Source organism: Ranitomeya imitator, chromosome 8 (genome assembly GCF_032444005.1).
Source record: "Ranitomeya imitator isolate aRanImi1 chromosome 8, aRanImi1.pri, whole genome shotgun sequence".
NCBI classification, from domain to species: Eukaryota; Metazoa; Chordata; class Amphibia; order Anura; family Dendrobatidae; genus Ranitomeya; species Ranitomeya imitator.
In genome coordinates this window covers 34,997,733-35,025,156 of record NC_091289.1, presented here as the reverse complement: position 1 = coordinate 35,025,156, position 27,424 = coordinate 34,997,733, and the positions used below count along the sequence as shown (strand labels likewise).

Below are 27,424 nucleotides of genomic sequence, written 5' to 3'. Positions count from 1 at the left end.
GGCGGCTGAGCTGTCACTCACAGCACTGACAACCTGACACGCCCCAGATATCCATCGGGCGGCTGAGCTGTCACTCACAGCACTGACAGCCTGACACGCCCCTGCTATCCATAGGGCGGCTGAGCTGTCACTCACAGCACTGACAATCTGACACGCCCCTGCTATCCATAGGGCGGCTGAGCTGTCACTCACAGCACTGACAGCCTGACACGCCCCTGCTCTGCATAGGGCGGCTGAGCTGTCACTCACAGCACTGACAGCCTGACACGCCCCTGCTCTCCATAGGGCGGCTGAGCTGTCACTCACAGCACTGACAGCCTGACACGCCCCTGCTATCCATAGGGCGGCTGAGCTGTCACTCACAGCACTGACAATCTGACACGCCCCTGCTATCCATAGGGCGGCTGAGCTGTCACTCACAGCACTGACAGCCTGACACGCCCCTGCTCTCCATAGGGCGGCTGAGCTGTCACTCACAGCACTGACAGCCTGACACTCCCATGCTATCCATAGGGCGGCTGAGCTGTCACTCACAGCACTGACAGCCTGACATGCCCCTGCTATCCATAGGGCGGCTGAGCTGTCACTCGCAGCACTCACAGCCTGACACACCCCTGCTATCCATAGGGCGGCTGAGCTGTCACTCACAGCACTGACAGCCTGACACACCCCTGCTATCCATAGGGCGGCTGAGCTGTCACTCACAGCACTGACAGCCACGCCCCTGCTATCCATAGGGCGGCTGAGCTGTCACAGCACTGACAGCCTGACACACCGCTGCTATCCATAGGGCGGCTGAGCTGTCACTCACAGCACTGACAGCCTGACACGCCCCTGCTATCCATAGGGCGGCTGAGCTGTCACTCACAGCACTGACAGCCTGACACACCGCTGCTATCCATAGGGCGGCTGAGCTGTCACTCACAGCACTGACAGCCTGACATGCCCCTGCTATCCATAGGGCGGCTGAGCTGTCACTCACAGCACTGATAGCCTGACACACCCCTTCTATCCATAGGGCGGCTGAGCTGTCACTCACAGCCTGACACGCCCCTGCTATCCATAGGGCGGCTGAGCTGTCACTCACAGCACTGACAGCCTGACACACCCCTGCTATCCATAGGGCGGCTGAGCTGTCACTCACAGCACTGACAGCCTGACACACCCCTGCTATCCATAGGGCGGCTGAGCTGTCACTCACAGCCTGACACACCCCTGCTATCCATAGGGCGGCTGAGCTGTCACTCACAGCACTGACAGCCTGACACACCCCTGCTATCCATAGGGCGGCTGAGCTGTCACTCACAGCACTGACAGCCTGACACACCCCTGCTATCCATAGGGCGGCTGAGCTGTCACTCACAGCACTGATAGCCTGACACACCGCTGCTATCCATAGGGCGGCTGAGCTGTCACTCACAGCACTGACAGCCTGACACGCCCCTGCTATCCATAGGGCGGCTGAGCTGTCACTCACAGCACTGACAGCCTGACACGCCCCTGCTATCCATAGGGCAGCTAAGCTGTCACTCACAGCACTGACAGCCTGACACTCCCCTGCTATCCAAAGGGCGGCTGAGCTGTCACTCACAGCACTGACAGCCACGCCCCTGCTATCCATAGGGCGGTTGAGCTGTCACAGCACTGACAGCCTGACACACCGCTGCTATCCATAGGGCGGCTGAGCTGTCACTCACAGCACTGACAGCCTGACACGCCCCTGCTATCCATAGGGCGGCTGAGCTGTCACTCACAGCACTGACAGCCTGACACGCCCCAGATATCCATCGGGCGGCTGAGCTGTCACTCACAGCACTGATAGCCTGACACGCCCCTGCTATCCATAGGGCGGCTGAGCTGTCACTCACAGCACTGACAATCTGACACGCCCCTGCTATCCATAGGGCGGCTGTGCTGTCACTCACAGCACTGAAAGCCTGACACGCCCCTGCTCTCCATAGGGCGGCTGAGCTGTCACTCACAGCACTGACAGCCTGACACTCCCATGCTATCCATAGGGCGGCTGAGCTGTCACTCACAGCACTGACAGCCTGACACGCCCCTGCTCTCCATAGGGCGGCTGAGCTGTCACTCACAGCACTGACAGCCTGACACGCCCCTGCTATCCATAGGGCGGCTGAGCTGTCACTCACAGCACTGACAGCCTGACACGCCCCTGCTATCCATAGGGCGGCTGAGCTGTCACTCACAGCACTGATAGCCTGACACACCCCTGCTATCCATAGGGCGGCTGAGCTGTCACTCACAGCACTGACAGCCTGACACACCCCTGCTATCCATAGGGCGGCTGAGTTGTCACTCACAGCACTGACAGCCTGACACACCCCTGCTATCCATAGGGCGGCTGAGCTGTCACTCACAGCACTGACAGCCTGACACACCCCTGCTATCCATAGGGCGGCTGAGCTGTCACTCACAGCACTGACAGCCTGACACACCCCTGCTATCCATAGGGCGGCTGAGCTGTCACTCACAGCACTGACAGCCTGACACGCCCCTGCTAACCATAGGGCGGCTGAGCTGTCACTCACACCACTGACAGCCTGACACACCCCTGCTATCCATAGGGCGGCTGAGTTGTCACAGCACTGACAGCCTGACACACCCCTGCTATCCATAGGGCGGCTGAGCTGTCACTCACAGCACTGACAGCCTGACACACCCCTGCTATCCATAGGGCGGCTGAGCTGTCACTCACAGCACTGACAGCCTGACACGCCCCTGCTAACCATAGGGCGGCTGAGCTGTCACTCACACCACTGACAGCATGACACACCCCTGCTAACCATAGGGCGGCTGAGCTGTCACTCACAGCACTGACAGCCTGACACACCCCTGCTATCCATAGGGCGGCTGAGCTGTCACTCACAGCACTGACAGCCTGACACACCCCTGCTATCCATAGGGCGGCTGAGCTGTCACTCACAGCACTGACAGCCTGACACACCCCTGCTATCCATAGGGCGGCTGAGCTGTCACTCACAGCACTGACAGCCTGACACACCCCTGCTATCCATAGGGCGGCTGAGCTGTCACTCACAGCACTGACAGCCTGACACACCCCTGCTATCCATAGGGCGGCTGAGTTGTCACTCACAGCACTGACAGCCTGACACACCCCTGCTATCCATAGGGCGGCTGAGCTGTCACTCACAGCACTGACAGCCTGACACACCCCTGCTATCCATAGGGCGGCTGAGCTGTCACTCACAGCACTGACAGCCTGACACGCCCCTGCTAACCATAGGGCGGCTGAGCTGTCACTCACAGCACTGACAGCCTGACACACCCCTGCTATCCATAGGTCAGCTATGCTGTCACTCACAGCACTGACAGCCTGACACACCCCTGCTATCCATAGGGCGGCTGAGCTGTCACTCACAGCACTGACAGCCTGACACACCCCTGCTATCCATAGGGCGGCTGAGCTGTCACTCACAGCACTGACAGCCTGACACACCCCTGCTATCCATAGGGCGGCTGAGCTGTCACTCACAGCACTGACAGCCTGACACGCCCCTGCTAACCATAGGGCGGCTGAGCTGTCACTCACACCACTGACAGCCTGACACACCCCTGCTATCCATAGGGCGGCTGAGCTGTCACTCACAGCACTGACAGCCTGACACGCCCCTGCTATCCATAGGTCAGCTATGCTGTCACTCACAGCACTGACAGCCTGACACACCCCTGCTATCCGTAGGGCGGCTGAGCTGTCACTCACAGCACTGACAGCCTGACACACCCCTGCTATCCATAGGGCGGCTGAGCTGTCACTCACAGCACTGACAGCCTGACACACCCCTGCTATCCATAGGGCGGCTGAGCTGTCACTCACAGCACTGACAGCCTGACACACCCCTGCTATCCATAGGGCGGCTGAGCTGTCACTCACAGCACTGACAGCCTGACACGCCCCTGCTAACCATAGGGCGGCTGAGCTGTCACTCACACCACTGACAGCCTGACACACCCCTGCTATCCATAGGGCGGCTGAGCTGTCACTCGTAACGTCTCTAGGACACAGCGAATGATGGATTCGTGACAAAAACATTTATAGTACCCATGAATTAACAACTCTGGAGCCATTTTTGCCGTTCTTTTGTTTTTTTTCCCTTTTAAATTGATAAGGTACCCAGCACTGAATGGACACTGTCATAGTGTGCAAATACACACCCCATTGAAAGGGGAAATGGTGACACCCAGTTGTCAATTGTCTTATTATTTCCAGGAGAAGTAACAGAGGAATTGAACAATGTGGATTCCTAAGAGAAGCTGAATTATCTTTTTTTTTCTTTATTCATGTACTTAAATAAAAAATCTGATGAGTTCTCTTTAACATTCACACCCATCCTGGAATCGATGCCAGGACACGTTTGGGAATTTTGCACAGATTTTCAAACTAAGCGCTGGAGCCCGATCTGTCCTTCTCCAGGACTTATCCGCTAAGTCATTTACTGTCGAAATGCTGTGGATTTGCTATGCACCTCTTAAAATCTGCAGCATAAATTTACATTCTGTGGTTTTCATTTTTTTCTTTTGTGTATATGAAATGTCATCAAATCATAACAGTTGCCATAGACAATGAGGGGCAGAAGTTCTATCCATGGAAAACATGACTAATGAATCTGAGTGAGGCCGAATACGAAGCAGATCGTTTAGTTAAAAAAAAAAAATATAGAATTCTTGCAGCTTTCACATAGCGGGACTATTCTAGACTCACACTTCCAGTTTTGGTTTCAGGAAATTTACATGTACATTAGCAGCAATAAACAGACTCCGCCCCTATCTTTTGTATTGAAGCACCTAATGAGCGTGTGCAAAGATCATTGGAGGGGGAAGATGTGAGCTGTCACATCACCTATTATGATTGGTAAATTCTGTGTTATCAGCTGCTCATATATGTGTTACTGATCATTGTAACCCTGCCTGTGAAGGTAATGAGACTTCTGAAAAGACGTCTGTAAATATCAGAAATCATCATGAGTCTAAAATGGCTCTAGTGGCCAGTGTGAAAATTGCCAAATTTTTTTTTTTTTTTTTTTTTAATACGAATTGGGATATGTAAAAAAAAAAATTACTTTTTTTGTACAAACTTGATAAAGAAACAATAAGTAATTTTCTGAGGATAAATTGATTCCTTTTAACAATGCAGGTTTCCACAACCCAATTCACACACACAGATTTTATTTCACCCCATGTTGAAACAAAAATCTGAAGATTCCGAACGGATTCCATACGGAATCTAGCAGTCAGATTAGCGCCGGGTAACGGGACTGATACTCGCTTTGATCCGTGGCGCAGTAGACTGCGCAAATGTGTCAGCCTGGTGGGATTTCTGCCCCAGATCTTTAGTGCATATGTGTTAATTTTCTGTCGGTAAATCTGCCATGTGCGAACTTACCATACACAGTATGTTTCTGTTTTTCTATCTGTTGTTGTTTAATTAATCTGTTTTTTTTTTTTTACTTCTTTTAATGGTTCATTTTATTACTTTTTTTTTTTTACTTTTAATTGTTCATTTTTTACTTCTTTCTTTTAATGATTTTTTTTTTTTTTTACTTCTTTTAATGGTTCATTTTATTACTTCTTTTTTTTACTTTTAATTGTTCATTTTTTACTTCTTTCTTTTAATGATTTTTTTATTTTTTTTTTTACTTCTTTTAATGGTTCATTTTTTATTATGTTTTTACTTCTTTTAATGGTTCATTTTTTTAACTTTTTTTTACTTCTTTCAATGGTTCATTTTTTTACTTCTTTTAATGGTTCATTTTTTTTACTGTTTTTTTTTTATTTTACTTTGAATGGTTTATTATTTTTACTTCTTTTTTCCTTCTTTTAATGGTTCATTTTTTTCTTTTTTTCCTTCTTTTAATTGTTCATTTATTACTTTATTTACTTCTTTTAAATGATTTTTTTTATTTTTTTTTTACTTCTTTTAATGGTTCATTTTTTATTATGTTTTTACTTCTTTTAAAGGTTCACTTTTTTAACTTTTTTTTTAACTTCTTTTATTGGTTCATTTTTTTACTGTTTTTTTTTTTTTTTACTTCTTTTATTGGTTTATTATTTTTACTTTTTTTTTTACTTCTTTTAATGGTTCATTTTTATTTATTTTTTTTAACTTTTTAATGGTTAATTTTTTTCCTTTTTTCCTTCTTTTAAAGGTTCATTTTTCCTCCGTGTTGTAACCGCCGATCCCTGTGTTCGCCTTTCGCTTCCACTTAACACCTCGCTTTAATTGCTGTCGCTCTGTTCATTAACGGCCCATTCATTTGTGCGCTGCAATCGGGCGCACGAAGCCTGCGATCAGCTGAGGTCGTCTCGCCGCACTTGCACAACGCTCTGACGCGCTCTATTTAATATCCTTGCTGATTTGTGCATTTACACCGCTGCCACCTGCTGTTCAAATAACAAAACTGTATTTCTGCCATAAAGGGGTGACGCTGGAGGACCTACTGGGAGAAAAGAAGAAAGGGTGGTTTAAGTGCTTTAAGCGTAAAAACAAACACGGTAAACTGGGGTTTGCTGTGACCGGGCTGCTGTTTGCTGTGTTTTGCATGGTTTATTATCACGGGACTTGCATACTGCTCTGTTATAATTTATTGTTTTTTTTTATAGGTTTTTTTTTTTATAAGCGCCATGTTTCACGTGCCGCCTATGAGCGCACAGACCATTTTGTTTGCTGCAGAATTTATTAAAGCCAGTGGCGCCCGATCAGCAGTCAGTTTCACTAAACCGCAAGAAGAGCTTAGCTACAGCTGACATGTCTGACCCAGTTACTTGGAGCCTAAACATGGTGAATTCTCAAGCCTAGGAAAATGGCAATGAATGTACTTGTAGTGTCTGCTACATTGTTGCATGCCAGGAAAACACTGATTTTATGTATTAGCAGATTATAGTTCTGCAAAAAAGCTTAGTCGGCTGCATCCCCTGATCAGAACATAAATATACAGTACTGTGCAAAAGTTTTAGGCAGATCTGGAAAAAATTCTGCAAAGCAAGAATGCTTTAAAAAATAGTCTTAGGTGTTTGCTACCAGAATAATGTAAAAGCAGAGACTCTGATTTCAGGGATGTGTCACTTATTATGCTGTGTGTCGTAGTTTCAATACAATCAGTGTTTTACCAGCAGGAGATTATCACTGCAGGACTAGGTCTCACATGCAGGCCAGTCCAGCTAATCTGTGTAACCCCGCCCTCGCCACTGATTGGAACCTTGCTGACAATGTACAGTGGAATCTGCCAATCAGAGGTGTGGGCGGGGTTATACACAGCTCAGCATTCTGATCACTGCTACATCTGCAGCAGAGAAAACAGGGATTGTATCAAAACTGTAGCAAGCAGCCTGATAAGTGACACATTGCTGGAATCGGGGTGTCTGCCCCTACATTATGATGCTCTCAGATTACATAGCAAAAACCTGCAGACAGATTCCTTTTAAGACTTTATTTTGGTGCTATTTTTATATGCACATAATTTTTTTTTTACATATATATAATTAGGAACGCACCTGGGAGCCTTTCGCTTATATATTTTCTAAAGATGAGCTTTTTCAATTCACTCTGCCCTAGTTTAGCATCCAGTCCAGTTCTCCATGGTTTTCTCCTATGCAAATAAACTGTCCGAGTTTTATCAGCGATTTTGATCGGAATGTCATCAGAGTTTGTTCGGTGTTCGCTTTTAACCGTCAGAATGTATCGGATGATAAAACTAAATGGATGAGTTTCTCCTATTGAACAGTCCGTGAAACACAGCAGCACTCGCATGGCATCTGAGTGCCGTCCGATTTTTCTTTTTTTGGGACCCATAGACTTGCATTGGTGAGTTTGATCTGTCTCTTCGATCAACATCAGACAAGTTTCCGCGCTTTTGTGCCGTCCAGTCGTTCCGAGTTAAAAATCGGACATGTGAATTACACCATAGATATATTTTTCGATCACCCCGAAGATACTCTGTTTGCACCCAAGCATCCTCCGATAGCACCTTAACCGAGCACGTGCGCTCATCATTAGCAATCTTTGCCCATATCCTATTACTAGGACTCATTTACAATTTATGTAGCTGAGAATGGGTTTTCGGGAAGAGGGAAACTGAGAATCAGTTTGCTTGGTGCTTTTTACACTGACGTGGACCACAAGTGCTACCTTGCAAACGATCCGTGTTCAACGATAAGTCCTCTGTGTTTTGGCATAAAATCCCATCCACCTACATGCTGGCACCCTTCCACCCAGAATGGGGAGTAATGTTAGACTTTCACCCCTTCCTGACATATGACATAGTATTACACCATATGTTAGGTCTCCTTCTTTGATGCAGGCTCAGGAGCTGAGCCTGCATGTTTCTCCCATCTTCTCAGCAGATAATTATACAGACATCATCTACCTGTTTAAGCAGCGAGTAGAGCCAAGCTTTGCCAGCTGCTGTTAGCCACTTAGTTGCTGCTGTCGATATCTGTGATGTCAGAGGCCAAGTTTTGTAACCTAATGTAATGACAAAAATAACTTTCCTTCTCCCTGGCTCAGGAGCTCAACCTGCATCATCCTCGGCAGATGATGGCTGTGTTATCCTGCCATCATCTACCTCTAAAAGCTTGAGAAAGGTTCTGTGCAGCGGAAACGTCGCCACGTCATTTGGGCTAATAAAAAGCCACTTTTGTTCTTTGCTAATTTTGGAGTGCTGGCTGATTTTTTTCTTTTTTACCTCTAAAAGCAACTAGTAGAGCCAAACTCTGTCTGCTGCTGTTAACCACTTAGCTGCTGCTGTCAAGAATTGATAGCGGCATTTAAAGCATGCAAATCGGGGCGGGTATGCCATTCTATGAATTTGCACGCTTTAAATGCCGCTATCAATTCTTGACAGCAGCAGCTAAGTGGTTAACAGCAGCAGACAGAGTCTGTGTGAGGCTTTCATAAGTGCGATGATGGAGATCCCGTGAAGACCAGCCCGTGGATAGCGTTCATAGGAAACTGTGATTTTCACTATATACTGCATATCTGCAGTATTGCAGTAAAAAGCTTAAGATATTCGACGATCAAAGGTTCAAGTCCCCTAAGTAAACTAAAAAATAAAGCAAAATAAAAAAAAATTACAAATTTGAATTACACACCATTTACACCAATAAGAATAAAGACTTTAAAAAAAAATCTTTTTGGTATTGCCGCTTTCATAACAGCCCGTTAATGAAAATTAATTAACCTGATCTGAAAAGGGTTTGAAAAATTAATAAATGGCATAAATTAACCCGATGGGAAAAAAAAAATCAAAACACCAGATTTCTTGTTTATTTTTTATTTTTGGGGGGGTTGTCACCGATCCGCAGAGGAAAAAAAAAAAAGAATAAAAAACATTAAATGTCTTTATTAGTTCATTAACTTCTGTGGGATAGGTGGAACGGTCATCTCCTCCAGACTCGACACGTGTCCTAAACGTAGGGACTTCTGTTCCCGGGATCGGTTGGACCATCACCAATCATAAATGTATCAACCCTTGAAAAGGTGAAAACCCAAGACCCAGAATTTGGAAATGATGACTGCTTTTTCCCCAACACAGCGCCACATCTCTCATCAGGTCATGTATGGTATTGCAGCTCAGCTATTTTCAGTTTTGTAGAGTGAGGCTGCAGTACCAGACACAACCTGTGCATAAGTGTGGTGCTGTTTTAGGAACAAAGCAGGCATGTTTATCCAGTGCTGTAGCACCCCTTTAGGTCAGGACATAGCCCTGTTCTAGTTAGCAGTGGCCCCATTACTATCGCTTGTGACCCTGGATGCTAAGTTTGATGTTCCTCGCGCTATTAGAGTATCATCAATCTCCAGCCTGAGATAATACAACTTCTTAGAAACTTGTCACACATCTGAAGCTGTCAGGAATGTGGCCAAATAGGCTTAGTAAAATAGTATTATTTTCCCCTTAAATCTCTAAACCCCCCTAATCCTGCAAGCTGCACATTGTAAGATTGCCGCCAGTGCATAAACCTTCTCGTATTTACTTGCCCTGACATCGGCTGCAGCGGATCTTCCCAAGATCTGTCCTCTTTTAATGGATATTTAAATGTTTTTTTTTTCATTTAGACCCAGGTTAAAATCTCTCATACAGCCACTACCTTGTACTGCACTGATGAGGGGGCACAAACCCGAAACATCTGTCTGTACATGGGCGTCTTTTAGGAGGAAACTGGATTGGCTTACATCCTTAAAGTCCTCACCCATAAATGTAGGGATCAAGTTAAAGACATCACTCCAAAAAATAGGCGCTATGAGGACATGTCCATCTTCCTTCATCCGGCAGCCCTTCCAGTAAAAGTTCAGTTTAGTTGGTGATCACTTACCATCCCATTTGGTACTTTTTTTTTTTAATCAACGCGTATAATGTATGTCTAACATTTTAGCTGCTTTTATCACAATTAACCCAGGAGGGTGAATCTATTGCTGATCTTTTTATTTTTTCCAGCTTATTTTAAAGATCACTAGTCCCTTAACCCCCAACATTGAGTTAAGTGCCTTGTAAAAATCCATGAGCGCCTCTGATTCTGCCGCTTTTTTCCTTTTTGCTCTGCGCCACTCCATTGCTGAGATATTCACATTTGTTGCTTTTGGAGCGCAGTATGTGAAATCTCTGCTTGTAGTGCAACTTGGCGTTTCTTTAGAGTCTTTTCTGGGTGTGTGTGCTTTCGCCTCCATTCCATATGCCGCCAATCAGAGGAGGGAGAGGATGAAAACTTTTCAGAAGCGCTCACTTAAACTACCAGGAGAGATTTCACATACTGCTCTCCCAAAGCAACAAATAGGAATATCTCTGCAATGGAGCGACGCAGCGCAGAATGGAAAAGTGCGTCAGAATCAGGGGAACTCATGGATTTTTATAAGATATATAAGTACATTTTTGTTTGAGCAAGCAACTGGTAAGGATACACCTTGCTATGGCTGATTTTTATTAGATTTGAGCAAAACAATTCTCAGGATCGTTAGTAGTCCGTGGCTGCCAAGTGAGAGCACAATGAACCTTTTACTACATCCTCGGTTGGAAGTCCCCTCTGGACCAGGATCTTGAGAATCTTTTTGCTCGACTCTTTAATTATTATTTGTCTTAGAGAACATAGAAGAGATGGGGGCCCCAAATTCAAATTGGCCCCCCGGCTAGAGTTGCACATTTTACCACCCCAGATACATGATTTCTTACTCCACACCGAAGCCCATTGGATCCATGGTTGATAATAGAGTTGGCCAAAAAGATTTGCAGGTCCCTACTCTGGCAGCCACATCGTTAGCTCAGGGTAACCAGACCAAAGAACTTCAAAACTCCTTCTACCAATGAAATCCTCCATGTCTCAACGTCGTTTTATTGGGGTGGCCTACTATTAGAAGCGGTGTCAGGGATGTCATAGCTAGTAGCAAGTTCGGCAGCCACAGACTTAAAGAAACGCTTCTGCGCCTCTACTTTAGAGAAATAAAGTTCCTCAGGGGAGGGGATATTTGCACCAGGTTCCAAGGGGGCGGGGCTTACCAGGTTTGACATTCTTCTCTTCAAGGATAGCTCCATTTTCTTTGCCGTGTTGTGTGATTTGCAGTGTTTTGTAAACTCGATATATACCGTAGCTGTCATTATGGATCTGGCAAATATATTGAACACATTACCGTTAGCGTTGCTCGGCAGCATAGTGATTGGCATTTTAATTAAACCAAATGACACTTCTAGGCTTATCCGTCACAACTAAATAACAAAACAAAAAAAAACATAAAATGTTATTTATTCATTTCCGGCTACAGAAATGATCCGTTTCTTCACTTCAGATATCGTCCAATGAGGCAGACACTCGCCCCGCAAAGGTTTATATATGGCGCTGAGTAATGTGCGGAATATCTGCCCGCTGCTCGTCTACGGGGCCGATCTACGGGGAGGCCTCATCCTGGAAAAACTGCTGAAAATTAAAACCATGTTTCTTCTTGTACAGCGAGCATGCCAACGAGCGAGACCGAGTCGGTAAACACCGAAAATGCCGGTGCGGAAGCGGAAAATACCGGGTGCTGCGGAAGTATGTGGTAAGTGAAGAAACTTCCTGCTAAAAGGATTCCAAATAGTGACGCCCTAGCGGACATCTGAATTAAAATTCCCATCTCCCAATATGTAGTAGGTGTAATAATAATAATATTAGCAAATATCTCCAATTAGAAATGTAGTATAGTTCTTCTGATTCGCTATGTCACTTACCCCATGTACAGGGCATTGCAGTAGCTTAGGTAACTATATAGTGACAGTTAGTGGTCGTAATCATGGACACCTAAGCTGCTACAATGCCCTGCACATGGGGTAATAATCATAGAGAATCAGAAGAACTATACTACATTTCTAATTGGAGGTATTTACTAATATTATTATTATTACACCTAGTACATATTGGTATAGGATCTTGGAGACCGGAATACACCTTTAAGTGTTTTCCTGCAGCTGTTAGGGGCACAAACAAGGCTATACTCTCCCTCCCCTGGTCCAGTCGCTGCGCCTGTGATGGCTTGAGCTGCTGAGCCCAGTGATTGGCTGCAGTGGTCACCTGCACTGTCAACAAAGCGCGGGGCAGCTGGAGAGGCAGTGCTGGCCCCGAGGAGGGTGAGTATAACTTAATTTCTCATTTTTTACTGCTGCAACCCTTTTGCTAAAACAAGTCGCATTATCCCTGACAATCCCTTTCAGCATTTTAGAAGTGCTGCTCTCATTAGGCTTTTAAAATGTTTATCTTAACGTCAAGGTCACAGCCGCCATCCTGACATGGATTTTCAAAGTGAGTACACCAATCCCGTCAGGTCTAAGAACTATTTAACAATGAGTTTTGTGATACCTGGTGACTGATCTGCTTGTAAAAACAAGACATTTAAGGCAGCGATTGTCTGATTCTGTTCAGTTTCATCTTGCACGGATTTCCTTGTTTCTTTCAAGCCACTTTTTCTCCTTATACATGACACGTTGACCCCTGATTTGATACTGATTTTGATACATAAAGATGAATATATTTTTGTTCCTTCTGATTTTTCCATTTTATATTGTTTCTTGGCATAGACTAAGATGTATGCATGTATACCCTTCATCAAACGCCCTCGTTAAACGCCCTCGTTAAGGTGTCATGTCGCCTCCTTTAGGGCCGCGGAGCTGCTCATAGTCACTGCCTTGTGCTAACGATCTGATTTTGTTTCTTCCATTGCAGTCAGTCCATTTCCAAGTCTAAATTCAGGTATGCTTAATCTTGCTTGAATGTTTAACTCTTAAAGAATTGTCCATTTTTGGGTCAAATATCTTACATAAATAATAACCATTTGCACCATTTGGCCTTAATAGGCTGCACAGTCAACGTTGATGTTGTGTGTGGTCATGTGTCAGATGAGGAACTCCGAAAAAGACCGATAAAAGAGTTACAAACTCACCTCGCTCGCTGATGGATTCTCAGTTAACTCCTTCTGCATCCCACAATAGACAGTCCAGCGCAGAGGTTATAGAAGGCAAACAATGTAGCATTTTTAATAGAATCCAATTGACAATTTTTTTAAAGCTCCAGTTACATGCATTTAATAAGATGATGAATAAAAACTGTGAATGACCCCTTTTAGCTATATTTTATTTACTTTTGGTATTTTGATTGCTGTTCTCGTTTTCTGCTTTTGTGACGGTCAGTCATTTTTTTTTTTTACTAATCTTCCCTGTAGTCGACGCTGGCGTCGTTGGAATCGGTTTAATCGGAGGAGGTGCAGAGCCGCAGTAAAATCTGTCTCTTTTTACTGGCTGGTTATCATCTTGGTCTTTCTCAACACTTTGACCATCTCGTCTGAGCACTACAATCAGCCTGAGTGGTTGACACAAATACAAGGTACAAGAACAGAGACAATTCGTTGGTCAGTTTCTTAGCATTAACTACGTCAGTTTCCATATTGACCTCTAGGTGGCAGCATAGCACACATGTACAAGCCAAGCTGCTTTCCAGCTTGCTGTGAAGTCTGATTTTTCACCAGAAGTGTTGTCTTACTGTCACTAATTTTGAAGCTACAGTTGATTGACACCCGGAGATGGTGATACTAAGTTTCTGTGTTCCAGATATTGCTAATAAAGTCCTCCTGGCTTGTTTCACCTGCGAGATGTTAGTGAAGATGTACAGCTTGGGTCTTCAAGCTTATTTTGTCTCTCTGTTCAATCGCTTTGACTGCTTTGTGGTGTGTGGAGGTATCACTGAGACCATCCTCGTGGAGCTGGAGATCATGTCGCCGCTGGGAATATCTGTTTTTCGATGTGTCCGACTCTTACGGATCTTTAAAGTGACCAGGTGACCTAACGACTGTGATCATCTTCTGTCTTTTCCCGTCTCGTCGGTGGGTCGTTGACCAATGTGTTTCTTATGTCGTCTCCAGGCACTGGGCTTCCCTCAGCAATCTTGTAGCATCGCTCTTGAACTCTATGAAATCCATCGCTTCCTTATTGCTCCTTCTTTTCCTCTTTATCATCATTTTCTCACTACTTGGGATGCAACTCTTTGGGGGCAAGTTTAACTTTGACGAAACGCAGACGAAGCGAAGCACCTTTGATAACTTCCCCCAATCCCTCCTGACGGTATTTCAGGTACGTAGAAATTCTCGATGAGGATCCATACCGATGTAGTAAAGGTCACCTTCACTCCGATAATACAGCACTGGTAATAGCTTGACTACACCGCCGAAGAAAAGGATCGGTCATGGAAAGTCAACAGGCCGGATCCTTCTATCTAGCGTCCCGCCCATGTTAGATGATCAGCCGATCCATACAAAATCCTCTGATCCTATCGACTCTAAGTCTAACCTGTTTGAAGTTTTAAACAGCAGAAAAAAGGTGCTACAAAATGTAACTCCGGCGCCACAACGCGCGTTTCGCCCGGCTTTGTCAGGACACGTCCCCCTGACAAAGCTGGGTGAAACACGCGTTTAGATTTTTACTTTCATCTATACACTTGAGCATGTACATATCATAACCCTGGTGTGTTTTTCAGCCCTCCATTGAGCTACTCTGATTTTTCAAATTTTTTTTGTTTTGTCATAATATATTTTTTTCAATATTAATAAAATATAATTTATTTGTGAAACATTTTGTAGCGGCCATTTAATTTGATAAATTATTGATACTTCAGTAATTAGTTGGCCTTAACGGTGGAGTTTGTCTGACTGCTTTTAATAGTTGAGTATACTGGTCATTTGGGCACGACCCGGGCGATCGATCTCTTGCTCACCCAATGGATGGGCCAAAAAAAATGCCATAATTGCTTCACTGTACCATAAAAATCCTAGAAAAAATATTTGTTTAACCATCTTTCTAAAATGTCTGCCATCTTAAAGGGTTATTAAGATAATAAGTTATCGCAACGGATCACTGGGGCCTGACCTTTGTGACCCCCAAAACCCCCAAAATTAGGGCTTTGAATGGAGGAGAGATGAGCATGCCGCACCTCCACTCTATTCAATGTCTATGGCACTACCGGAGAGATTCAAGTGCATCGCTCCTCTATTTACAGCATTCCCATAAAGAATGAGCGTACTTCCCTCCATTCCATTCAAGATGCAACTCTGCAGAACCTGTACCTGGGATCCAGAGACCTGTTTTTGGATCTCTGGAACCCCTAGAGATCAATACATTATTTCCTATCCTATATAACATATTACTTTGAAATAACACTTTTAAAGAGAGCCTTTAATGTTTTTTTTTTTTAATTTAAAACTAGTTTATCGTTCAATTAGTGCTAATCCTCTGATTCTGGAACAGTTTTTCTTTTTATTCTGTTCCCCTCCGTTCCAAAGTTATGCCCCGTGATAATAATGGTGCAAATTTCCCCTTCAGCTAACTGGGCGTGTATCACAGAACTTTTCTGTGTTGTGATTGGTCAGAGGAGAAAAAGCACACGCCCACGAGGAGCAGTTCTTTATTACTGAGGGGCATAACTTTGGTACAGAAGGGCATAGAAGAAAAAGAAAAACTGTTCCAGAATCGGTGAAAATGCGCCAATCGGAGGATATACTAAAAACATCCAGGGAAAGGCACCCTTTCAGTTGCCGAGGGCACAATTTCAAGGCTAGCCCCACCAGTTATTTATATGGTGAACGAAGCGTTTATCACGCAATGACTTCTCTCCTATTAAACACACTAGAGATTTGTGTAAACACTTTCCTTCTGTCATTTTCTTTCTGCTTTGTGTATTTTTAGAGGCGCTCGCTTTGTTACTGAATGAGGATGGAGAGCTGATAGCTTTTTTATGGCTATTATACTATTGCTATGTTTATTTTGGGTTAGACAGAATTTGCCTGCCTGGATTCATTGTGCGCCGCTATTCTTGTGCTGTTCGAGGCATCCGATCAATGAAACGGAGCTTGGGTTTAATTACTTTTTGCTCTTGTTTCTCACTTCTAACACAAAGCTTTTCATTTAAACTTGCTTTCTATTAGATGGGCGCTTTGTAGGGATAATTAGACCGAACGCACAATAAGGCAGCGCTTTCTGCCACATAATCGGCATCTTCATGCTCCCCCTCCCCTAGAAACATCCCAGGAATTACTTATTGCCTAGGCCGGTCTGCTTATAGATGCAAATCATTATTTCTAGGACTGCAATGGAAAAGCACTTACCATAAATCATTTGAACAATTTGTTTTTGCTCTTTTTTTTTTCCTTTTTTTATTCCATAACTTTTAAAAAACTTTTTGCAGGACGAATTATAGTTTTAAATTATATCCATTGATTTTCCATACAGTGCACTGGAAAACAGAAAAAACATCTAAAGGTTTTTAAATTGTGGAAAACCCCCTCCATCCCCCTGCAATTCTACCATTGTTTTTTAAGCTTTGTGTTTACGACATTCATTCATTAAAAATGACCTGGCAGAATTGTTCTCCATGTTAGTACAATTATGGCAACACAAAAAAAATTGGTGTTTTTTTTTTTTTCAAATTTAAGTTGTGAAAACAATTTGTAAAAAAATAAATAAAATAAAAATGTGTATCTATATATGTATGTATATATATATATATATATATATATATATATATATACACATATATATATATGTATGTGTGTGTATATATATATATACATATATATTATGTCAGTGTCGCCATCTTCTGAGACCTATAACTTTTTTTATTTTACTGTTAATGGATCTTTATGGATCTTGTTTCTTTTTTTTTTTTTTACGTGTTAAGCGCAGTTTTTATTGAAACAGTTTCCAGGAACATGCACCATTTTGATTGCTTTGTATTGCATTATTTTTTGGGGAGGAGGTGCATCTGCCAAAAAAAACCCCATAATTTCTGGTGGTATTTATATTCTTTTATTTATTTACTGCATTTAATAAGTGTATATTTTGATATGCCGGAGCTTTGTGGACATGGTGATTCCAAATATGTGTATGTATGTATGTGTGTGTGTATGTATGTATATATATATATATCTATATATATAATTGCCTAAGGGTTTTTCCGTCTGTCTGTCTGTCTTTCTGTCTGTCTGTCTGTCTGTCCTGGAAATTTCGGCTCTCTGATTGGTCAAGGCCACCAGGCCTCGACCAATCAGAGACCGGCACAGCATCGACATAGAAATCCCGCGTCTCTGATTGGTCGAGGCCGCCAGGCCTCGACCAATCAGCAACGGGCACAGCGACGATGATGTCATAAAGGACGTAGACATCCCGCGTCTCTGATTCAGCGACGGGCAAAGTATCGACGTAGATGTCATAATGGTTGCCATGGCGACGATGATGTCATAAAGGTTGCCTCGACCAATCAGCGACGGGCACAGTCTGCCGCGAATTCTGGAATCATCATTGTCCATATACTACGGGGACATGCATATTCTAGAATACCCGATGCGTTAGAATCGGGCCACAATCTAGTATATATATATATATATATATATATATATATATATATATATATATATATATATATATATTTATTATTATTTTATTTTTTTAATGATTTCAAAAACTTTTTTCACTTTTTTTTTTTTTTTAAATCCCCAATGGGGACTTAGACTTTTGATTGTTCAGTCGCTTGATATACCGTACAATATATGCGCAGTACTCCGCTATTGCATTATACAATGATATTTATGCCGTTCGGCAGGAAAAGCTTCAGATGATTAAAATGGCAGCAACGAGGGTCTTCAGGAATGCCCTGGCCGCCATGGGCTTCCTGCAATCGCATTGTTGGATGAGGAGATGAAAGCGGTTAACATGGTGCTGTCAGTGCTTGTCAATGTCATGTAAATGGTTACACAGCAGCGATCAGAGCCTAGCTCCGGTCACTACTCTTACAGGCAGTTGCCGGCTGTATAAAACAGCCGGCATCTGTCCTGTGTGGCGCAGCTTCCATATGGGCAGACACTGGAGCAGAAGCACAGTTATGTCCATTTTCTTAATGCAATATGTGAGGCTAGTTAAAAGTGAATTTTTACGGCTTCATTTCATGATCTTTAGAGCAATGGTAGCACAGCCTTTCTAATCCAGCTCCTAATCCAAAAAGTGGTGGTAACAGTGGGGATCGGACCGCTTGTCCTTCTTTTTTAGATACTGACTGGAGAAGACTGGAATGCTGTGATGTATGACGGGATAATGGCGTACGGCGGGCCATCCTCTTCAGGAATGATTGTGTGCGTGTACTTCATCATCCTGTTTATCTGTGGTAACTGTATCCTTTTTTCTGTAAAGGCATAACCCACCTTGAACACCTGCCTAAAGGGATAGTCCCAAAATAGCAAAGAATCCCCTATCCAAGGGGTTCGACAGCTAGGACTCCCAGCAATCTGGGAGCGGGGCTCTGCATAGGCGGGGCTCTGCATAGGCGGGGCTCTGCATAGGCGGGGCTCTGCATATGCGGAGCTACTTATGCTCCGCCTTTCCTCTATTCATTCTCTGTGAGACAGCTGGAGAAAGCCAAGTACAGCGGTTTGATTTCTGGGACACCAAGTAGGGACCCCAAGCAGTTCCATGAGGCTCTCCAGACAGGGGATTGTGGATGATCGGTCTCCGCTCTATTAGTTCTCTATGCAGAGTACAGAGGTCTTGCCTACCTCCGCTCGGCAGAGACTTTTCTCAGGATCACTGGGGGTCCCAGAGATTGGTTCTGCAGTGATTATCTAAATATCCCAAGTAACTTGAATAGGGGATCACTTTGCATTTGGGGATTTAACATATGTTGTCTGACAATTCCATTGAAGTAGATTGTGGTTGTAGGCAATGTGTTCTTCTTAACTAGTCCGGCAAATATGAACTAATGTGCCTTCTTATTACATGTGATTGCTGGGGGCCCCATCATTGTCTCCCTGCTCAATAACCAGAACGAGGTACTGAGCACCACCGCTCCCGTTGTTCTCTGCAGCCATGCAATGAGGAGGACTTAAAATTGAATGACACTGCGCATTCCTGATCACCGTTCTACACAAAGTCTACGGACTGACGTAGACCTCCAAGTACAGCGCTCTGTTGTTTCTGTCAACCCTATAGACTTTGTATTGAGTGATGGGTGCATGCTAGACCACCAATCTATCCCACCTCGGTCCACAGTGAAAAATAACCAAGGGTGGAAGACATCTGTTTTGGTGATGTGTGGGGTCCCAGTGATTAGAAATGTATCAAAAATCTCATAGATAAATGTATTTTGTGGAAAAAACCCTTTAAAGGCTTGTTCTCAACTGGTCTTCAGGAGAGCACCGCTCCTCTGGCTCCTGCTTGTTGCAGTTGCTGCCCACCTTATGGTTGACATGTTGCAAGCAGAGGCAGCTTGCCTCCTCAGCACTGGACTCTGAAACTGGTCGGATCCAGCTTCAGAGCAGCGCATACAAGCTGAACTGGAGAGAGCCATGCTCTCCTTGCCTAGGAGACCGATCACCACTGTTAGTCTATGTGCACACGTTGCGGATTGGGGTACAGAATTTTCTGCACAAAATCCGCATCTCCTGGCAGAGTCCGCAGGTGCGGATTTTGTGCTTTTTTTTATGCGGATTTTGTGCGGATTTTTGGCGTTTTTTACCGCTGCGGGTTTCTATAATGGAAGGGTGCAGAAACACTGCAGTTCTGCACAAAAGAAGTGACATGCACTTCTTTTCAATCCGCAGCGGATTCAGTACGGATTTTTCCGCACCATTAGCACAGCTTTTTTTTTTCCCTATTGATTTACATTGTACCGTAAATCACTGTGCGGAACTGCAGCGTTTCTGCGCGGAAAAAGCCTCTGCGGATCCGCACCAGTTTCGCATCGTGTGCGCACAGCCTTAGACTGCAGAGGCGGCAGGTAACCTAGGAAATGAGCAGTACACGTTAGAATAAAAGAAAGGAGAGGATTTATAATGACAAGTAAATTGTAAAGTTGCTTGTTTTGACAAGTATTTTTGCAACTTTACCCAATTATGAAGAGGAGTTAACCCCTTTAGGCTACTAGACATCACAACGATGGCCGGCAAATGAAGACTTGTAGGCTCGTTCTTGGTGTAGGCAAGCCATATCAAGGAAGATGACAATAGAGGGAAGTATGACTTATGATAAGCCGCACATGGACGATTGGCTTCCTGATCTCACACACCACAGATATTCTACTAAATGTCTTCTTGGCCATTGCTGTGGATAATTTAGCGGATGCCGAGAGTTTGAACACTGCTCAGAAAGAAGCCGCAGAGGAAAAGGAGAAGAAAAAGAGTGCAAGGTACGGTGCACGACAAAGGATGCGTTTGCGTTTAAAAAGTTGGAAATGGAGAGCTTGATTGCGGGGTGCCGATAGTACTGTCATGGCAGCTGGGGAACCTTCTGGAAGCCCTTGTGTTTGCCATGGTTATGCACCTATGAAGCTCAACCTGTGCCTGGGCTTCATAGGAAATGAATGCTTTTACTATACACTGAAATATTACAGTATTGCAAGGTATGGTGCATGTGCACAACTGATCGCAGGTTCAAGTCCCCTAGAGGGACCAATAAAAAAAAAGTACCGTATATAAAAAGAAGTAAAAGTTCAGTTCATCCCCCTTTTTACCTGGAATGTAAATACAATTTTAAAAATAAAGAAATAACATATTTAGTATTGCTAGGTGTGTAACTGTCCGAACTAGTAAAACATCAACTATTATTTCTCCCATGTCAAGACTGAAAAAAAAATCAAAATGGTTAAATCCTATTTTTCATCACTTTCTCTGCCAAAAAATGTAATAAAAAGAGAAAACCGCAAAATGGTAACAAAAAACAAAACAAATATACAAAAATAACTTGTACTACAAAAAATTATCCAGGATGCAACTCTCAGCAGAAAAATAAAAAAGTTATATCTCTTAGATGACGAGGAGAACATTGAAAGAGAAGAAGGGCCCACTGTTGCCTGCATAATCCTCGAGCATGCCCTTGGATAGTTGATGACTATTAAGGTTTGGAATAATAAACCTTTAAAGGGGAACTGAAGCGGGTCAGAAGTGGCCAGTTTTCCCTTTAATTTTATTTCCACTGATACATCCATTTTTTTTTTTTTAAATCCGCCTTATGGTGCCAGAAATTAGGCCTATTTTACCTATTGCAGATTTTTTAAAAGGGGGCGTGACTCACAGGGTTTCTTGGGGGCTGGTCTTTAGGCTGCTTTGCATTATGGTAAATATTAATGTGAAATAAAAAAGCCCATTTCTCTGGAACCGTATGATGAATTTAAAAAAAAAACAAAAAACGCAGTACTAAGGGGAGCAGCAGGAATAAAAAGGGCAAAAATAGACTCTATAAGCAATAAAAATAGTATAAAATCATGAGTGTTACAGCCATATCTCATGTAGAAATGTAGTAAATTCACATATTATAATATATATTTTCTGATTTGATCATAGCGTTATTTCTATGAGTTTTACCAGAATGGTCCACAATGTCTTACCCCCGCCACCCAAAAAAAAACCCCTCTCAGCTGTGACCTTATACAGAGCACGTTATCTCGCTGAGCCGCAGGTAATCTCTTCAGAGACTCAGTGGGGATCTCGCCACTTCTGCGCTTGATAGGAATTACACAGCTTAGAACCAACGTGTAAATGAGCCGCTCTGCTTATTTCATCGCCCCTGATCCACGGGCAGGAATGATGCCCCAGTATTCCGTTTCGACCCATGGTGTTCACCCTGCCCCAGTTTCTGTTTCGTACCAGTAATCAAATACCAGTTCCTTTATAACATTTCGTTCTTGTCCTTCAAGAGGTACAAATTACGCCCCCTGTGTCTCAATAGTGGATTATTATAATTATCATTAATTTACTAAGTGCTAACACTCTCAGACGAAACATTTATAGCGCTCTCTATTTTTATCCGCTACGACTATGACTGTGTCATGGAAATCAATGTGTAAATGTGTACCGAGCGAGCCCTGCGGGCATGTACGCCATGCATTATTGATTCCTAGCACTGGATTCAGTTCTTACATGCTTTGTTGGATTTTTGAAAGGGTGCCTGGATATTCCCGCTTGTGCGGTGGGTGTGGGAATGGAACCCCCTGTAGGCCCCTGGCATTTCAAGTATCTTTGTAGTAGATGAATGTGCTTGTTCTATAAAAGACAGAGACATATTCAGGTCTGTTTTTTCTTTTAATATAAAAAGCAATTCCCCCAGTTGGAGCTCAGCTTTTGAATAAAAGGCTATGTACACCTTCACACACATTTTTTTTTATTGTTCATTTGCTTCCTAAAAGCAAAAACAAGCCACGTTCTAAACAGAATTTTTTACAGTTTCTACCATTCTATGTTCTAATGGCTGTCTTTTGTTCTCTTCTTTCAGCGATAGAGATAGCAGCAGGTTGGGAGAGCGTTTATATACTTATCACAGAGTGGAGAGGGAAACAAGCATCTACAGTCTCAGGGAGGGCAGAGAAAATAGGCTATAATAAGGAGGAAAACCCATAGAAATAAGTGCAGGACGGAAGCTGTGCTGATATATGAAGTAATGAAGAAAGCAGCACCCTGGATGCACACGTGTTTTAATGGCTTTCTTTGTTCCGTTCTTTTGGCCTTGGAGATAGCAGCAAGTTCTCTAATGCCAAAAGAAAGGCCAAAATGTTCTAATGACTGTCTTTTGTTCTCCTGTTTCAGCGATAGAGATAGCAGGTTGGGAGAGGATTTGTGCACTTATCTTCACAGAGTGGAGAGGGAAACAAGCATCTACAGTCTCATGGAGGTCACAGAAAATAGGCTGCAAAAAAGGTGGAAAACTCATAGAAAGAAGTACAGGACAGAATCTGTGCTGGTGTACAGTGGGGGAAAAAGTATGTGATCCCTTGCTGATTTTCTAAGTTTGCCCACTAACAAAGATATGAACAGTCTATAATTTTTAAGGGTAGGTTAATTTTAACATTTAGAGATAGAATATCAAAAATAAAATCCAGAAAATCACATTTGCAGAGAAACACCTCCAAAACATAATGTTTCCACCTCCATGCTTGACAGTGGGGATGGTGTTCTTTTGGTCATAGGCAGCATTTCTCTTCCTCCAAACACGGCGAGTTGAGTTATTGCCAAAGACCTCAATTTCTGTCTCATCTGACTGCAGCACCTTCTCTAAATCACTCAAAGAATCATCTAGGTGTTCATTGGCAAACTTCAGACGGGCCTGCACATGTGCCTTGAGCAGGGGGACCTTGCGGGCACTGCAGGATTTTAAACATTTACGGCGTGTTGTGATAACAGTGGTTTTCTTGGTGACTGTGGTCCCAGCTGCCTTGAGATCATTACTAAGTTCCCACCATGTAGTTTTAGGCTGATCTCTCACGATCAAGGATACCCCACGAGGTGAGATTTTGCACGGTGCCCCAGATTGATGTCGATTGACAGTCATTTTGTATTTCTTCCATTTTCTTACTGTTGCACCAGTTGTCTCCTTCTCACCGAGCGTCTTACTTATGGTTTTGTAGCCCATGTTGTAGAGGTTAGAGTCTGACTGATTAATTTTATAAAGGTGACTATGTAAGACAGCTGTCTTTAATGCAGGTAACGAGTTGATTAGGAGCGTCTAACTGGTCTGTAGTAGCCAGAACTCTTAATGGTTGGTAGGGGATCAAATACTTATTTCTTACTGCAAAATGCGAATACATTTATATAATTTATACAATGTGATTTTCTGGATTTCATTTTTTATATTCTATCTCTCAATGTTAAAATTGACCTACCCTTAAAATTATAGCTAGTTCATGTCTTTATCAGTGGGCAAACGTACAAAATCAGCAGGGTGCAGAACTGTGGAGAGCTTTGTGGGTGAGAGATATGAGTTTATATTGTATTCTCTAGCGGATGGGTAACCAGTTTAATGACTGGCACAGAGTGGAGGCATCAGTGAAGTGTCTGGATAGAAATAGGACCCTGGCTGCCGAATTCAGGATGGATTGGAGAAGAGAGAGATTAGCAAGAGGGAGACCGATCTGATGTTGATGATCTATCCAAAGAATATCAGTATCAGAACCCGCCACGTATTATTATTTTTTTTTTTTTAAGTATGTTGAATGTTCTCAAAGTGAGCTCTAATTTCCATTTTAGGAAAGAAAGTTTAGAAAACAAAGACGGAGATAAAGGGGAGAATGATCGGAAAAAGGCAATCGATGCAAAGGTTGTATGACCATAATGCTCTGTGTTATCATTCTTTTATAGAGAATTTGCTCCTGGCGAATAAATCTCATATGGGTGACTGTTCTTTTTTCCAAGTTCCAGCTCCCAAGTTCTTAGGTCTAGAGATAAAGTCTTTGGAATCATTTATGCTTAAATGTATAAGAGACCTGGTCCTTTAAAGGTGTTTTCCGATTTCAGGAAGTCCCTGTCTCCAGATGCAGTTTTAAAAAACAAACAAACAATCTGCTGTTTATTCACCCTCCCCAGGTCCAGCCCTGAGTCTATGCTACTGCTCCTGATGTTTGTTATTGTCTGCAGCGCTGATGTCACGTCAACAGCGCTGCAGCCAATTACCAAACTTGGCGGTTCTTCCCGAGTAGATGGAACAAGCTGCTCAGAGCGGCTAAGCTCACTGATTGGCTGCAGTGCTATTATATTTTAAAGGGGATGTGTCATCTGAAAGTGAAATTAAATTTTTGATTTTTTTTTAATCAATTTTCCGTATCACTTTCTATATTTAAAAATAATCAGAAACGTTGCAATTTGCAAACTAGACTCCTATTCCCTTCTCTGTACAGAAGACTTGTCAGCAGTCTCATTATCATCAGAGGCAGGATTACAATTCCAAGTAACATTTCTATATACAGTACAAAACACAGAGTCCAATATTAGGTGATGTCACAGCTCACCTCCTCCCTTTCCCTTCACGATGACCTTTGCCATGATGTCAGCAATCTCACTGAGTATTTCAATACGATTCTATAGGGTCTGAGTCAGCCTATTGCTGCAGGAAGCAGGTGTTATGATTAGTGTTGAGCATTCCGATACCGCAAGTATCGGGTATCGGCCCATATTTGCGGTATCGGAATTCCGATACCGAGTTCCGATATTTTTGTGATATCGGGAATCACTATCGGGATTAAGATTCATGTGTAAAATAAAGAATAAAAATAAAAAATATTGATATACTTACCCTCGGACGCGCCCTGGTTGTCACCGCTGCAACCGCCATGCTTCCGTTCCTAAGAATGAGCGCGTTAAGGAACTTCGATGACGTCGCGGCTTGTGATTGGTCGCGTGAGTGGTCACATGACCGCTCAGCGACCAATCACAAGCCGCGACGTCATCGAAGGTCCTTAACGCGCTCATTCTTAGAAAGGGAACCATGGCGGTTGCAGCGGTGACAACCAGGGCGCGTCCGAGGGTAAGTATATCAATATTTTTCTATTTTTATTCTTTATTTTACACATGAATATGGATCCCAGGGCCTGAAGGAGAGTTTCCTCTCCTTCAGACCCTGGGAACCATAGAGGATACCCTCCGATATTTGTGTCCCATTGACTTGTATTGGTATCGGTATCGGCGATATCTGATATTTTTCGGATATCGGCCGATACCATCCGATACCGATACTTTCAAATATCGGACGGTATCACTCAACACTAGTTATGATACTGTAGCAATTCACTCTGAAAAATAGGTAACACACTAAAAACTACACCTGACACTGCCGGTTCCTGTACACACTAGAGATCCTGACCTTGCAGATCCTGCGTGAGCTGTGATAGCCATAACCACAGAGTAGACGATGGCAACTCAGACCCATGTCGCCTGAAAGATCGTTGAGTGCCTCACGTTCCTCCTAAAGAACTGAAGGGCAGAGCAGAGTGCAAATTACCTACAGAAAGGAAAGTGTGCTGAAATAGAAAGATCCCAGAGTGAGTAAAACAAACCACAAAATACAAAATAAAGGATTAAGTAGATACTGTTGGAGAATATGGTGCCTACTTCCTAAAAAGAAACAGAAAAAAAAGTGCAGGGTAAAGCTCATAAACAGCAAAGAGATAAACCCTAGCTGGTCTTTCACTGACTGGCTTAAACTACAGAAGAATGGCTGGACATCCAAATGAGACGATCACCAGCAGGAAATACCAGCAGGGGAAAAGTATATAAAGCCGCACCAAAAAGGTGATAGGGCAGACAAATGATTAATGATAACGCCTGTTACCCTAAAAAGACTGCGGCAACGATAACAGAAACTAAACTGCTGGAGAAAACGTGGATCAGAGGACAGAGAAACTGACCACAGAGCACAGGCGTCAGGAGGGGAATAATATTAGGCCCAGTGGTAAATTTGGAAGACTTCTTTTTTTATTTTTTTTTTGTATAACGAGTGATATGAAAAATAAGAAAAGAAATGAAAACAGTTTACAAAATATATTTAACATAAAAAAAAAACTGATTTAATAATACATAATTTTCGGAAAAATTCCCTTTAAACTGGTTCTGTCCAGTCATGATCGAGCTTTACTTGTATTGGTAGATATTGAAAAAGAGAATGTTATTCTTAAATATATTAATGCTGTGTTTTCTCCTCTAGGTTTCAGTGGATGAAGAAGCAGAGGAAGAAAAGGAACATACTCAGCCAGGTACCCTGCCCTATTAAAGGGCTATTCTCAAGTTTTAAAGCTATCTCCTATCCGTGTGATAAGGGATAACGTCCCGACCGCCAATTTCGAGAAACGGGCCCCTTGTGAACGGGAAGGAGGTTGATCAATCGCAGTACTGCTCCATTCATTCCTAATAGTACCGCCGGATTTAAGGTAATGTTCCGCTTGGGTGGTCTTCGGCATTCCTCTAAGAATGAGCGGAGCAGCGTTGTGCATGATCGTCTCCCGCTCCACGCACAGGGGTTTTTTAACCCTGCTGTTGTCTTCGGTCTGGGGAGACCGATTTTGAACTTTGGTATTTTTGGGGGTGTTCAAGATGCGGTTCTGAAACTTGTGGTTGATTGACTTAAATGAGGATGGGTCG

General features: G+C 43.4%; 1 protein-coding gene across 15 annotated transcripts in view; it reads left to right on the top strand.

Moving 5' to 3' along the window:
• The window catches only part of CACNA1D (calcium voltage-gated channel subunit alpha1 D), a 316,153-nt gene that overhangs the window by 193,977 nt on the left and 94,752 nt on the right, over positions 1–27,424 (top strand). For all 15 annotated transcript variants that reach the window (XM_069736711.1, XM_069736708.1, XM_069736714.1 and 12 more), the window contains exons 10-18: positions 11,974–12,061; positions 13,219–13,245; positions 13,715–13,875; positions 14,100–14,325; positions 14,411–14,618; positions 18,582–18,702; positions 20,598–20,712; positions 24,542–24,611; positions 26,991–27,039. In XM_069736711.1, the coding sequence (XP_069592812.1) occupies positions 11,974–12,061; positions 13,219–13,245; positions 13,715–13,875; positions 14,100–14,325; positions 14,411–14,618; positions 18,582–18,702; positions 20,598–20,712; positions 24,542–24,611; positions 26,991–27,039 (1,065 nt within the window). The remainder of the gene's footprint in view (positions 1–11,973; positions 12,062–13,218; positions 13,246–13,714; positions 13,876–14,099; positions 14,326–14,410; positions 14,619–18,581; positions 18,703–20,597; positions 20,713–24,541; positions 24,612–26,990; positions 27,040–27,424) is intronic.